Source organism: Zootoca vivipara, chromosome 3 (assembly GCF_963506605.1).
Source record: "Zootoca vivipara chromosome 3, rZooViv1.1, whole genome shotgun sequence".
NCBI classification, from domain to species: Eukaryota; Metazoa; Chordata; class Lepidosauria; order Squamata; family Lacertidae; genus Zootoca; species Zootoca vivipara.
Window position 1 is genome coordinate 64,821,777 of NC_083278.1, and position 15,240 is coordinate 64,837,016.

Sequence of the window (15,240 nt, forward strand, 5' to 3'; positions counted from 1 at the left end):
GGACACTGTTCATTTTAAATCCCCTCCCTTCCCTACTAGAAAGAATGTTATTTTTTAAACCCCAGATTCCCAGTAGGCGGTTGGCTCTGCTAATAGGCAGCTATGTCTTGTCTTCCAGCCCCAACAGGACAGAACTGACACAGTGCTCCCCAAGACTCAGCACACTTCTGCTTCACTTTAAGAACAGGTAAACTTTCCTTCCTCACCCCTTCCACTTCTAGTTAGGGTTGATGGCAAAATTGTCATGTCTACATTTCTGTAGGGAATCCATCACTCTTCAGATGTTGCAGGAGTTGCTGCCTGCTTAAATTGTAATTTTTACAATTGAAATAGTCACTTTTATTTCATGTAATCGTAGAATCATAGAATTGTAATGTTGGAAGGGTTTCTGAGGATCATCTAGTTCAGGGACCCCAAACTATGGCCCAGGGGTCGGATATGGCCCAAAGGACTCATTTATTGGCGCGATGCAGTGCGGCTCCCCACTTCCGGGTCACAGGAGCACTGGAAATAGCTCGCGCGCATGCGCAAGCATCATTTCCGGCAGACTTCCGGGTCGGAGGAGGCCCGTTCGCATGCGCACAAGCTATTTCCGGTGCTCCTGCGACCTGGAAGTGTGGCGGAAATAGTGCATGTGCACGCGTATGGGCCCTCTGGCCCGCTGCACTATCGGTGCTGCAGGCACCGGCCTGAAGCGTGGTAAGTTTGGTGACCCCTGACTAGTTCAACTCGCTGCAATGCAGGAATATGCAGCTGTCCCATATTGGGATCAAACCTGCAACCTTGGTGTTATGAGCACCGTGCTCTAACCAACTGAGCCATCCAGGCTCAACCAAGCTTTCTTTATTCCTCTGTGTGAGAGCTTCTTGGGGACATAGGGTTAACAGTAAAACACACACTCATAAGCAAGTGTGCATTGTAACTTCAGCAAAAGATCCTAAAACTCTCAGCAGTGTGTATATAAACATACATGATTGCTGGCTGTGCACATGAGAGTCCAGGCACACTCTTGTAACAAGACTATGGGCTGCAAATCAAGGGTTAGTTTCAGGTCGGCTGCTTCCCAAGAATGGCTCCTCTTCTTTGTGTGCAGGTAAGCCTACCTGATCCTACCTGGCCGATCTCCCTGGCACGCCCCCTTCGGCCGGATTGGTTGGCTGACTGAGTGGGCGTTGACCCCAGCCTCCAGCCTCAGGTAGGCAGTGCCAGCCTCCAAACTTCCAGGGCTGCCTCAGGGATCCCAGGGGGGGCTGCACGCGACTGCGCAAAATGCGCCTCCCCTTTATGTTGGGGAAGCGGTCATTCCTCCCTTTTTATTTCTTCATCTAAAGCTATTACACTACACTTCTATTCACTCTCCCGCTCCATTCTATCCTCTGAATAACCCTGAGAAGTTTGTTGGGTTGAGAATGAGGGACTGAGCCAAGGTAACGTGGCCAGCTTTATGACTGAGTGGTTTTTCCTGTTGCATGTACAGTGAGGCAAACTATTAGTGCTTCTAGAGAGGGGTTTATTTAATATTGCAGGTGAGCATTCAGATACCTCAAACGCAGGCATCAGCAACCTCTGGCCCATGGAGGCCGTTTATCTGGCCTACGGGCTGCCGGTGAACTGAGCCGCAGTGTGGCGCGGGGACTCACCGAGCAGCGCCAAAAATCGCTTCTGCGCAGCCGCGGACATGCGCAGAAGCGATTTCCGGTGCTGGCTGCCCATTTCCAAAATGTCCGCAGCGCCACCGGAAATGGCTTCTGCGCCTGTGTGGCCCATGTTCAGCCCACGGACGATAGTCCATGGGAATCCTCTGGCCCACGGGAAGAAAAGTTTGCCGACACCTGCTCAAATGGGTTAAAAGAAATAATCTTAAATACATATTCGATTTTCCTGTGAAGGATAAATCCAGATTAAATGGGGAAGTGGGAATATAAAATGCTGGCATTTTGATACTGACAAAACCACGTGGACGATAAAAAAACCCAACTTTGCATGCTGCAGCAAGCATCTCAGCACAGGGTTTGCAAGCACACTATGTTGTTGTTGTTGTTTAGTAGTTTAGTCGTGTCCGACTCTTCATGACCCCATGGACCATAGTACGCCAGGCACTCCTGTCTTGCACTGCCTCCCGCAGTTTGGTCAAACTCATGTTGGTAGCTTCGAGAACACTATCCAACCATCTCGTTCTCTGTCGCAGGGCCGGCCCTACGGCCAGGCTGGGTGGTGCAGGGCACCACAGCGCTGGCCCACTGGCCGGCCGGTCCGCCGCGCAGCTGCGCCCACGGCAACCGCGCTGTGCCTGCCCGCCACACAGCAGCACCTGTGGCAGCCGCAATGTGCGTTGCGCCCGCCCGCCCACCGCGCTGGGAAACGGGGCGGGGGGGAGGGCGCCGGAGGGATGCGTCGCACCACGGCGCCAGGGGCGCTGAAAACGGCCCTGCTCTGTCGTCCCCTTCTCCTAGTGCCCTCCATCTTTCCCAACATCAGGGTCTTTTCCAGGGGGTCTTCTCTTCTCATGAGGTGGCCAAAGTATTGGAGCCTCAGCTTCAGGATCTGTCCTTCCGGTGAGCACTATTTAATTCAAAACATGTTTCCTTCATAAACTCTGGTCTGATGTGCTTATGAAAGGATCTGTTTTGTGTTGGTGCTGATGTTAGTAGGGCAAGGCAAAAAATTGTTTCAGATAAGGGGAGGGAGTAGTCAGCTGATAAATATCACTTTTTGATAAATAAGATTTCACAGGGGAAAAGAAATATAGCATCTTGCCAGAGATTTGAGAAAATGAATCGAGATTCTTTCACATTTAAACTAGAAATGTTTTAATGGCCATCAACCCTAATAAAATGTGTTATGGGAAGCCAAAATTAGATTAGGAAGTTATTTCTTTTCACCGCAAGGTGGTGCTCTCTTGCCATGTTGAACCACCATGTTCTCAAGCCATAAAACTTTGAACTCCATTTTGTGGTTGCTATAGTAGGCCTGTGACTTTTCTCAGAATAAAGATTTGAATTGTATGGTGTCTACATAAAGCAGAACATGTGGCTATCACTTTTAAATATATGTTCCCTTAGCCACCTCCAAATACCCAGAGCTGTTCAGATCGATGCTCTCTTACAACCTTTCCTTCTCTTTGCTGTTTCATGTCTTCTTTCCCAGTGAGCAGGAAATGCAGATTTACTAAGAAGGATCTAGTTGTTTTTGTTAGAATACTATTTATGCTAACAATTTTTCCTTATATTTATTCTAAAACAAACTAACAAACAAGTACTCCGCATTCAAGCTCATTCCAGACACTTGAAGTTTCTCACTAAAATGAATGGGAGGTACTGGTTTAGAATGTCCTGGGAGATTGAAATGTTCTCCTACTGGTTTCTCTGTCTTGTGATTCCTGGTGTCAGATTTATGTCCATTTATCCTTTGGCATAGGGTTTGGCCTGTTTGTCCAATATAGAGAGCTGAAGGGCACTGTTGGCATTTGATGGCATACACAATGTTAGAAGATGAGCAATTAAATAGTCTTGAGATGATATGTTGGATGTTGTTGATCACATACAGCTCCCAAGTTAAAACAGTACAACGCATCATCAGAGATCTACAACCTCTCCTAGACAATGACAGCTCTCTTTCTCAAGCTCTGGGAAGAAGACCTTTCATTGCCTACAGACAGCCACCCAATCTTAAACAACTGTTGGATTTTTTTGAATACTCAAGTTTCTTTAAAGCCGGTCTAATGTAAATACTGTGTTTAAGAGAAACAGGTGTCTGTGTTTCTGTTAATTGCTCACAGGCGTGGGCTCTGCCAGAAAGCCTTCTGTATCTCTTAGTTAGATTTTCAGTTTGATTCATCTCATAGTAGATCACTCTCTCAGTTGTTCTCAGTTTAAGAGATTCCTCAGTTGAGAGTTGCTTAGTTATAAAGCTAGTTTACTGTTAATTCTTGGGTAGTTTTAATGGGTGGTTTGTGGGAGGTTTTGAATGTGGGTAGATAACATTGCTAAGAGAGAAAGCATTTATCTTTAGTTTAAAGTCTCTTTAGAGTCAGTTTGTTTTTCAGTTAAAGAAACCCAACCGTTTGTATTTTCATCTGCATACTTTTACAAGTGTGCAGTTAGTAAGGGGTTTCACATAAGGGAGATAATACCCTACACTCTTGGTGGTGTTTTCTTAGCCAGGTCAACTTCTGACTGCGTATACTCTGCGTGAAGCGTACTTTAAAGGGCCACTGAAAACTGGGATATATGATTTAGGTTAAGCAAGTTTCAATATCCAGTTTTCTCCAATATTATTCTTATCATATATATATTATTATCCAATAACTCCTCACCCACAATAATAAAACCACCAGACTTAACTTGGACACTGGTACCAGAGCCTGCAATAAACCCAGATGCCAACTTTGCTGCCACATACACCAGGACACCACCATTACAGGCTGACAAGATGGGTCTGAACACCTAACTGCATTGGCTACCAGTTAGTTTCCAGGCCCAGTTCGAAGTGCTGGTTTTCAGCGGCAAAGCCTTTTGTGGCTCAGGACCTCAATACTTCAAGGCCTGCTTCTCCCCCCACACACACCAAGTGTCCAGGAAAAAAATGGGGCAGCCAGCTTTTTCGCACGAGATCATGGTGGCCATTGTCAGTGCTGTAATCTCACATGCTCTTGCCCCTCACACTTGCCCCCCAAAAGCCTTTTTTCCAGGGTCACAAACTTGTGTGGTGCCCCAAAACGCACCCCCCCAAAGAGCTCTTGGGAGGGTGAGATTGTGGCATGGGTCACGTGACTCACTTGGAAGTGCGTCCCAGAAGACACACACCTCAGTTTTTTATATGAAAAAGTTGGATGATATGACAAGAGCCAACCTGGACCCTGAATTCTTCATCATCCAAGGCCCTGTGTGTCCCCACTGAGGGAAGTGCAGAGGGAAGAGACACAAGTATGGGCCTTCTTGGTGGTGGCTCCTCGTTTATGGAATGCTCTTCCCAGGGAGGCTTACCTGGAACCATAACCATCTATTTTTAGACACCAGGCAAAAACATTCTTATTCACCCAAATTTTAATTGTGTGCTTATTTTTAATGGGGTTGGGTTGCTTCTGCTCTTTTATATATATTAATGGTGCATTTTAGATTGTTTTTACGCTTGTTTTTAATATTCATTTTTGTAAGTTGCTTTGAGTTCAGCTTTCTAAAAAAAAGAGACTGGTGTTTATAATAAATAACAGAACTTTGCTATGGACTATGTACTTTGAGTCCTCCTATTTCAGCACCCTTTCCTATCCTCCTGCTCACTTTCTATATCCTACTTGCAAAGTCAAATATTAGGAAACTTAATGAAGAACTGGATGATCACAAGAAACCAATGGCCTGGCCTGTCACCCTGGGGCATGACTGTTTGTTTCCCAGCCAGTTACAGAGGAAGAAGGGGAACAAACTGTTGGGATATCACCATTGGGAGGTCCAGCCGGCAGCCTCCTCTTCTCCTCAGTCCCGGTGATTCCCATGGAACACGACTCAAGGTCTCAGTGACCTGAGCACGCAATCAGCAGAGCTCATCTCCAGCGTTAGCGTGGTGTGGCAGCAGCAGCAGCAGCAGCAGAAGGAATACTCAGAGAGAAGTCCTTGCATATTTACAAGCGTTTATTACAAAGCATCTAAAGCATCTCGGAAGATAGACCAAACGTGTCTGTCTCCATCCTCAAAGCGAAAGCAAGACTAACTAACAGCATCACAATTACAATAGTACAACCCACGGAAATATATATCATGTGATACATTCAACATCCTCTGCCAAGCCTGTTCCTGTTTAAGGTGGAACAGAATCTACTATGAAATCCTAACACAAACTTCCTGGAATCAGTCCTTTGCAGGAACTCTGGTTTAAGTCACTTTTGGGTTTAATTCATTTAATTTTTATGTAAGTGAATTGGAAAATGTGATTAAGGATTACTGAATATTCACCATCAGGTTTGCCTAAACTCGCAAAAACATGAAACAGGGGAGAGATGGGAAGTTTATTAGAAGGAAGAGGAAATGGTAATATCTTCCATATTTATTGAGTTTGGGGGCTATGAGTCTCATGTGATTTACTTTTGAGCAAGTCATCTTAAATTTCAGTGGCACTTGCTCATGAGCAGATGGGTTATGATTTTGAAATCTCTGGATAAAGATCAGGAGAAATTAGCTTAGTTTAAGAGTGAGAAGAAACAGCTCCATTCAGTGGAAATTAAACCTTGCCTTGCAGGAGACCTCCAATGCACCCCGCCTCTCTATTTGGGATTAGTACAAATCTTTGTACAAAGTATTCTTTGCAGAAGAAACCTATGTAGCCACATCCTTTGCAGGCAGAAGAAACCTGTTGCCTATGCTTAATGCATAAATCATGTGTAAGCCTACAAAATGTGGTGGAAATATAAAGATGGGGAATGCAGCAGGAGTGGTCAGTGCGGTGGTTTGGGGTTCCAGAGGCATCCACCTGACAGTGGCATCGCTGCCGCTTACTGAGACTGTGGGGGAGGGTGACCCTGGCAAGGTTGGGGCTGCATGGGTGCTCCTGCTGGTGTGCCCTCAGAGCCCCAACCTTGCTGCTCATGGGTTGGAAACTTCAATTCCCTGCTCCACTGCGCAGATGGCTCCTGGAATGTACATATCAGTTTTGGCCCTTGAATACTTTTTCTGCATATCTCCTAATTCTGCATTTTCAAGGGATGTAAGATCTGTGTGTCACAGCTTTATAAACGCTTCAACCTAAAGTTGGGTTATTGTTTTGTGATCTTTTATGTGAACCACCCTGAGACTTCTGGATATAGGGTGGTATATAAATTCAACAACAACAAGAAGCCAGATGTTATTGGACTCCAACTCCCATTAGCTTAAGCAGTCAAGAAAGATGGGTTTTAGGCACTACAGGATGAAAGTCATTCCCTCTGATCCCATAGTCCTGGTCCTTAAACTGTTGTTTATGATCACCTATTTACTAATTTCCCATTTCAAGACTGACGTCCTCTGGATGGTTTACCAAATGGGGTAAAATATGCAAATGCAATGCATAAAACTCGGAGCCTGGCATAAACCTCTTCCAAAAACAACATATAAAGTGGACAACATAAAATGAACATATTGATATGAAATTATATACATAATATTATAAAATGAAAATATATTAATGCAAAGCTAATATATTATTGGGGCAGACAGGTAGCCGTGTTGGTCTGACGTAGTCGAAACAAAATTAAAAAATTCCTTCCAGTAGCACCTTAGACACCAACTAAGTTTGTCATTGATTGGTATGAGCTTTCGTGTGCATGCACACTTCTTCAGATATATTATTGGGGATGACCGTGGCTACTGAATGTTTGAGAAAAAGCACTTTGTACTTGGTCAGAGACCTGTGATGCCTGGCCAGCTTGCATACTGAGAGAGATAAAATTAAAACAACAGTTCCACCAAAGTAATGAAAGCAAATCTGGGGGGTAAGTATACACCTCTCCTAAAATTTGCTATTACAGAAACTGTTTCTTTTGCTGTGCAAATGGTGATCAACTTGGAAGGCATAAACCTAGCTTTAGGAAATGCTAAAAATTTATGGGTGGGGACGATAATTCCCCATGAAGGGGCTGGGTATCCACAAATTTTGATGCCAGGGCCATGCGTGTTGCATGGCACCCACAGCCCCAGGCACTCACAGTTGTGGGGCCAAGTTGGCACTCCTGGTGGGTACAAACCTCTAGGACAGATAGCCTGTTCTCTACATGCCTGCTGGGATCAGTGTCTCTGATTGAACAAAGTGGGACTTACTTCTGAGTAAACATGCCTACTCTGTACATTTCATAAATAGCATGATTTTATATGCTGAATTATACATGGTGTGTTTTCAGTTGTTAAAGCAGTAAAATACATTTAGGCTCAGTAAGAAAGTAAGTCAGGTGGCAGAAATATCAAAGTTATATGGTCATATTTTAATACCAGACACAGGAAAATCACTATGAAAATCAAAGTGATTTAAGTTAACATTTTGACCCCAATATACTATTAACAAGATGATTTCTTCTGTCAGGCTGTGTACTTGTCTTCTCTCTCTGCCGGCTTGCATGTCAACCCCCTGACTTTTTTTAAAGTTAAGCTTTGCCTAAAGCTTCTAGGTAACTTATTCTGTGTATCTCACCAAAATAAGCAATTGTAATGCATGAAGAAGTTGATCTTTCAAGGCAGCAAAGAATCCTAGAACTGTAGACCTAGATGTGACCACAAGGGTCATCTAGTGCAACCCCCTGTAATGAATAGTTGTTGTGATTCATCTTCACATTCATACCAGAATCATCCATGCCTTTGCTACCAACTGTACATTACTTATCTCACTAGGAATCTGTCATAAGAAACTTATTTGCCTCTCTCAACTTTCTTGTTCAAGAACAATGCCTTAACACCAGGAATCCAAATGATTTTGCCCAATTAATATTATTTTAAATTAATATTTCAAAATGTGCCCTATAGTGGCCTTCCTTTTCCTATTCAGAATTACCAATTTCATGTTTTTAGATCACCCTGTGCCATGTCTTTTTGTTTATGCAAAATTTGGGCATTGACAACAAGAGGTTAACATTTTTTAAATTATCTTTGTCCAGGCAGGTCCAAGGAGATGGAACATGGAAGTGGCCCCCAGCTTCTCCTCTGCTTTGCTCTCCTCTATGTTCTCTGCACTCAAGCACTCGCTTTACCTCCTCTGGGAACTATGAGGTAAGGGTTGCTCCAGCTAAGCCTCCAACGGGAGATGCAGATGTCACGGAACTGTAACAAGAAAAACCAGCCCTCCAGTTTGAAATGCCCTAATGCTGCCTACCTTGCAAGGGCCAAGCTGAATGTGCTTAGGAAAATTTGCAAAATCATTTTACTTAGACTAGCCAAAAGGGAACCGAGCACTTTAAAAACAAACAAACTTAGATTTGGGCATAGCTTGACTGGATATTTCATGTATGCTTTTACGCCTTTTGTTACTGACTCTCACTGTTTCATGCTTAAGAGGCTAGAAATAGCTAACTAGTTCAATGAGAATGGACAGGAAGAAATGAGGACATATTTACTTGGCAGTAACTTTGATAGATGTTAGTCCAAAATGTTCATCAAATTATTCAGTTCAGTACCCTTGAAAAATCACTGAGATTCCTTGCATGCAATGGAAGTGCATCTGCAACCTTGCAGTACCTAGCCAAAGAGTGATAATACAATGGCTCTCTTTACCATTTGCTATATCTGCTTTACATCCATTCCATCCTTTTATCACAGCCTTCTCCAACATAGAGCTCTTCAGATGTTCTTGAACTACAGCTCCCATCCTCCCTGACCACTGGCCATGCTGGCTGGGGCTGATGTAGTCTGAAACATCTGGAAAGTCCCAGGTTAGGGAAGGCTGTTTTATCAGAATTTCAGCACTAGTTATTACTGTGTTGAAATTGCTGTTGTAAGCTTGGTGTGATCTAGGATCCATGCCTAGAGTGGCTGGGGAAACCCAACCATTGTCCAACCATTCTTTCTAAACATCTATTACAATTGTTTTATTGATTTGTAATTTGAGATTTTCATTCATTTGAGATTATCTATTGGCTATAGTTGTCACATCAGCCCTGGGAAGCCAAATGTTTGGCCAATTCAGAGACAATTCAGTGATGTTTGAAGGTTCCCCAAACTTGTCAGGTAAATTATCCAAAGAGACTGCTAGCTGGGGTTTGATTTTATGAACAACAGCACCAGCAGACTGAGGAGGCTTCTCATTTACATTTGTGTATTCGTACAAGGAAACATTCTTTTACTTACAGAAAGCCTTTGGGGGCTCTGTAAGATCCTTTGAAGAAATTGAGTTTCATTCTTAAATTGTATAAGATTGTTGGAGCTTGGTAACAGGGTGGTCAGGTGAAATGGAGGACAGAGCTTTGACACTTTTAATAGTGTAGAAGAGGGAAATTTGGCAGGAACAGCTTATTATGCTAGCTTCATGTGCTAGAATTCCCTCCTCTACACAACTGTTAATGGTGTAGGAACATAGCTGTCAAGTTCTCCCCTTTTTAAAAGGGAAATTCCCTTATGCTTGCGAGAAAAAGGTTCACTTGACAGCTATGTGTAGGAATCCTGTCCTCTTTTTTACCTGGTCACCGTACTTAAACCATGGCATTTGACTTTTGCATAGTGTTCTAATTTCTCTTGTCCTGCTTCCATCATAATGCTTGAGGTTTATCAATATAACACCATGGGGACTGCCATGTGCATGCATTTATACAATCAGTTAAATTATAGACTGAAGCTGCAATGCTATAAACCTGTACCTGGGAGCTGGTCCATTTGAGGTCAATAGGTCTTACTTCTCAGCAGACATGAATAGGATTGCACTATAAAAATCTCCCTTTCACATTGAAACACCCTTAGGTCATTTGTTATGGTTGTGATCAACTGAAGTGAACTACTTTGAAGTCCCCTTGATTTGAATGGGAGGGTTTAGTGTACTTAAATCTCTCCTATTGGCAGGACCATGTTTTCTGTATTATCTTATCAGCACATAATGGAATCATTCTGCATGTGTAATTGTTCATTGTGAAGTTTGTACTGAAATAATTGAAAGAGTAGGGACATCTGCATGATATGGACACAGTTTTAAAATATCTGCAGTTGTGACTAATATTCTTCATTGTCATAATGAATGAGAACTAATGATTGCATTTATGAATGGCTTACTATAGGCATCTTATAGTAATAGTCAATCTTAACCTGGGAGGCGATTGTAAGAATTCTCTAGCATCTTCAAACATTGTTTTCTTTTCCTCTTCTCCATTAGATTAGGAAACAGAATGCCATTTGATGGGGCAAGTGAATCTGATCATTCTCAAGGTTCATTAAAATCTGAGGCTGACATTTTGCAAACTACACTACCTGAGAATGACAAGTTCTATTATGATGTATACAGAGCTAAGGCATTTTTTAATTAAAAAAATCTATTAATCATTGCAAATCTGAATACTGAACTGCTTGTAATTTCACTGAAGCTTTCTGACCATTCCTCTCCCTCTTTCATGGTCTTTAAGCTATGTTTGCATTACTAGAATTATGTGTTTGGAACTGTAAGGATCCACATATCTTTAGCTGCAGTAACTATATGGTTGTCTGTACATTAGCTGTAAATATGAAACTATATACAATCTTGAGAATGTAGGTCACAGATTTTTACTGTAGGACTTTCAATTGCAGGAACAAAAGACATGCTGATGGACTCTTCACAAACGACTACAGCAAACTTTTGGGTCAAATTGCGGCAAGAAAGTATTTGGAATCGCTTATACATATAGGAAAAGTTGGGTTAGTAACTATTCCTCCTGTTTCCCAGATTCAGCTGGTTTCCCCTACATGCCTCTTAAATACGCGTATTCCACTATGTTTGAATTCAAACACTGATCATACGATCATCACGTGTTTGTATTTTGTTGGCATCTATCTTGGGAGACAATGGAGGAGTGCAACTTTGGGGGTGAAGCTGAACTGCTGGAGAGTTATAGTGCCTGCTGTGGCTATAGAGACCGATGTGGGAGAGACATGCTTTGTTGCATCTGGGGCAGATGAAGGCATCTGGCTGCTGCAGGTGCACCATGAAGTTTCTTCTCTCTGTGCTCCTCCCAGTGCTCATTTCTCCGCTGTGGGTTGTGTCTTTTCAGGTTACGGACGCGCCGAACCTGGAAGTCCCGGAACGGGTTATTTCTGGGTTTGGCGTGTCCATAACGTGTGCGCATGCACAGAAGCCCTAAATCGCGCTTTGCACAAAATGTAAGCGCCGCATTGCATCACGCGTGTGCGCAGATGCGACGCTTCAGGATGCGCCTTTTCATGTTGTGAACAGGCCTCCGGAACGGATCCCATTTGCAACAAGGGGTACCACTGTACAAGCTTATCCATAACTGGGACCAGGGGCATAGCAAGGGGGGAGCGGGCCGCTCCCAGCTCCCTGTTTCGAGGGGCAGCGTGAGCAGCAGTTTGGCGCCCCGCTATGTAGCGCACATGTTTGCAGCTCCAGGTGCCTGAGCAGCTTCCGAGGGTGCTGACTGGTACAAGCAGTATACCAAATATGGCTGTTTGAATATACAGCAGATGGCTGTGAAGAAATATTTGAACTCTGTTTTAACTGGGAAAAGAAGGTAGGAAGAAAGAGTGCACAAAAGACAAGTGGTTTTTTTAGAAGTCTCCAGCAGCGACGAGCTATTAACGCAATCTTCCTTTTAATATATAGAAAAGTACAAGCGATGGTTGTATCAAAGCGGCTTTCTTCTGAGGGCAATTTATAACAAAAATAGCTTAAAAGAACAAAGATTGTGTACAGAAAGAAAGGGCATCACGATCCAGCCATATTTTTCCATGCTTTCTATAGAAGGCATGATTTAACTAAGAATGTGAGAACTAACCCGCTCGTTCTCAAGCAGCAATTACAGAATTAACTAAAATGTTCAGCATTACGCCTTGAAGTAAACTGATTTCTATAAAAGTGCTATACATTGTTTTGTAAAATAAAGCTAGACAGGTTGAATCATTTTAATAAAGGCTAATGATGCAATAAAATGCAACAAAGGAAAAAGTTTCTGAGATGAATTCTAAGAAGAAGTAAATTAAACTAAATCCAAGCTTCTGCTCTGCCACAGTCAGGAAGAGCTAAACCCAGCCAGCCTTCGGGATGAAACGGAATTGCTTGACCCTGCCTTCTCCGAAAACTATGATGATGATGTCACTGTAGATGACCTTGAGCTTCTGAATCACCACCCATTGGTAAGTCTGAACATCTTCCCAACCAGAGCAGCCATCTTATGTTTATTATGTTCACATAGTTCATATGTGCTACCGGGGTTTTCCAGAAAATTGCTCTTAATGACATGACTCCCATATGACATTTCTGTGGGAATCACATCGCAGGAAGATAATTGCATGGATTAAATAACGATGATATCTGTGAAGTATTTCTAATGAAAATGAGTGGTTTGATAATGTTAATTCACCTGGCTCACTTGGGTTTTCTCAGATTGTGTGTGCTAAGGCATGAAACCCAATCTGACTTGTTTAATTAGGGTGAATAGTACTGTCTCTCTGAGGATAACTGCACTGGCATTTCTTTTAATTAAAACAAAAATAAGTCCACCCACACCTTTCCTCACACCTTTCCTGACCTTCTGATTGGTGTAATCAACTAATCGCTTCTGAATCTGACCATCTAGTTAGTGGGTAAGCATAAAAAGATTCTTGGCCAGAAGTCTGGTTCATACTCATAGTAGTGACACTCACATTGTGGGTTGCTATTTACTAAGGCTGCAGTGCTAACACAAATTACCTGGGAGAAAGCCCCATTGAATTCAAAGGAAGCTATTTCTGTGTAGACATGGGTAGGATTGCAGCCTAAGTGGGTCAAAAGAGGCACTGTGGGAAGGACATTGGCTTCTTCTCAGTAAGTACCGAAGATAATATGGGTGGGTGGCGTGCAATCAGTGTCAAACATAAAATTATTTTTACACTTATTAGAGGTTGAATTTATTGCAGTGAAGTTTTTTTTCCTGAAGGTGTCCTGTGTAACATAACTTGAGAGAAATTATGTATTTATTTAAACCATGCATCCCCACTCATCAACAGGACTGGTCCATTTCAGGATACCACTAAGTGTGCTCAGTCTCACTAGACTGTACTTTGGGATTTTGCCCCCTTTGTTTTATTTGTTTAAAAGAAATAACCCCCACCCCTTAGTTCTTCTGCATAACTCCAAGCATCCTGCTACTTCTCTCTTGTTTCTACTTTGGCTCCAATCCTACTGGGCACTCAACCATCTCGGTTTGCTACTAGAGAAAATGATAAGATAAGATAATCATTCTTATTTTGCCATTGAGATGCTTAAAGACAAGTCCCTGTATCTTATTGCAGCTCCTATTTGGGCAGCTAAATGACATTATTGGCCATGCCATGAAGATGATTTGATTTACCACAACATTTTTCCAAGGAGGCCTGCATTTGTACAAGTTTATGGTTGTCTACTGGCTAACAGCCCAACAACATGAGCCACTATTGAACAACCAGGGATGGGAAAGCTGTCGCCCACCAGATGATGTCAGACTACAAGTTCTTCCATCCCTGACCATTGGTGCTGATGGGAGTTGGAATCAGCAACATCTGGAGGTGCCACAGGTTTCTCATCTCTTATACAAAGCCCACAGCATTGGAAGAGAGAGCCTTGTCTCTGGCTCCAGATCTTTCCTGAAAGCAAGTGCAACGATTAGTGATGCTGGCAGAGAATATGAGGCCCCTGGATTGAATAGTCCTGATAGAAATACTAGAAGTTTGGCCTTCTGTCCTTAACCAGGCAATGGACAAGCAACTTCAATATGTTGCTTTCCAAGACTTAGCCCAAGCCCTTACCCTGGCTTCACTTCCATCTCCAGATCATACAACTGACTCTGTAGGCCAGCAGTAAGGAACATTTAGCCCACCTGATGTTGCGGAACTACAAATCCCATCAGCCCCAGCAAGCATGGGCAATGGCCAGGGATGATGGGAGTTGTAGTTCAGCAACATCTAGAGCACCAAAGGCTGTCCACAGCTGCCACAGACTGTCAGTAGGAGAATATCCACCAATTAAGGTCCCGTTCCAGTTAGAGTCTTGGCGCTGACAAGACAGAAGTCACATTTAAAAGGTTTTTATCCTCTACACTGACCTAAGTGGGTACAGTGCCTGTGTTTGCATATGGCTGCCACCTGAGCCACACCAGCCCCAAACATTTTGCTGCGTGAGCTGAAAGGCAAAACTGTGCTCCTGTTCCCACCCATTCCACCAGTTGACTCATACTTCAACAATGATGAGGTGATAGTTTTTCTTTTCGCTATACCTGAGGGTGGCCTGCTAGCTTGAGGAGCATAGAGCACACACAGCTCTGTTCTTCAAGAGAAGGGAATGCCCTGAGGGCTCAGCATAAGTGTCACCAAGTGGGAAACTGTTACATCAATTGTATACCATCAGAAGCATTGCAATAGCAATCATGGTTCATTTGATTTCTTTACTTATAGTGCAATCCTATACATCTACTCAGAAGTAAGTCCCAAAGAATTCAATGGGACTTACTCCCAGGTAAGTAGGCAAAAGACTGAGTGGGTCAATCAGACCCATTTCTAGCATATGCATTGATAACTTTTTTTAAAAAATTCAGGATTACTGTACAATCTTTTAGTAAGTGTTACCATAATTTTCTAAATC

At 43.0% G+C, this 15,240-nt stretch overlaps 1 protein-coding gene across 1 annotated transcript; it reads left to right on the forward strand.

Moving 5' to 3' along the window:
- Positions 1-644: 644 nt before the first annotated feature.
- LOC132591939 (VIP peptides-like) lies at positions 645-13,970 on the forward strand. Its single transcript, XM_060273268.1, has 6 exons — positions 645-699; positions 8,612-8,723; positions 10,810-10,945; positions 12,108-12,157; positions 12,656-12,779; positions 13,917-13,970. Exons 1-6 carry the CDS (start codon positions 645-647, stop codon positions 13,968-13,970), a joined length of 531 nt encoding a protein of 176 aa, XP_060129251.1.
- The last annotated feature ends 1,270 nt before the right edge of the window (positions 13,971-15,240 follow it).

Excerpts from the sequence above, each read along its gene's own strand:
- LOC132591939 (XM_060273268.1), top strand. The coding sequence starts at position 645 with ATGGGCCCTCTGGCCCGCTGCACTATCGGTGCTGCAGGCACCGGCCTG. Across the intron at positions 700-8,611 it reads AGGCACCGGCCTGAAGCGTG|GCAGGTCCAAGGAGATGGAA; the intron begins GTAAGTTTGGTG and ends ATCTTTGTCCAG. Across the intron at positions 12,158-12,655 it reads GTTTTAACTGGGAAAAGAAG|TCAGGAAGAGCTAAACCCAG; the intron begins GTAGGAAGAAAG and ends GCTCTGCCACAG.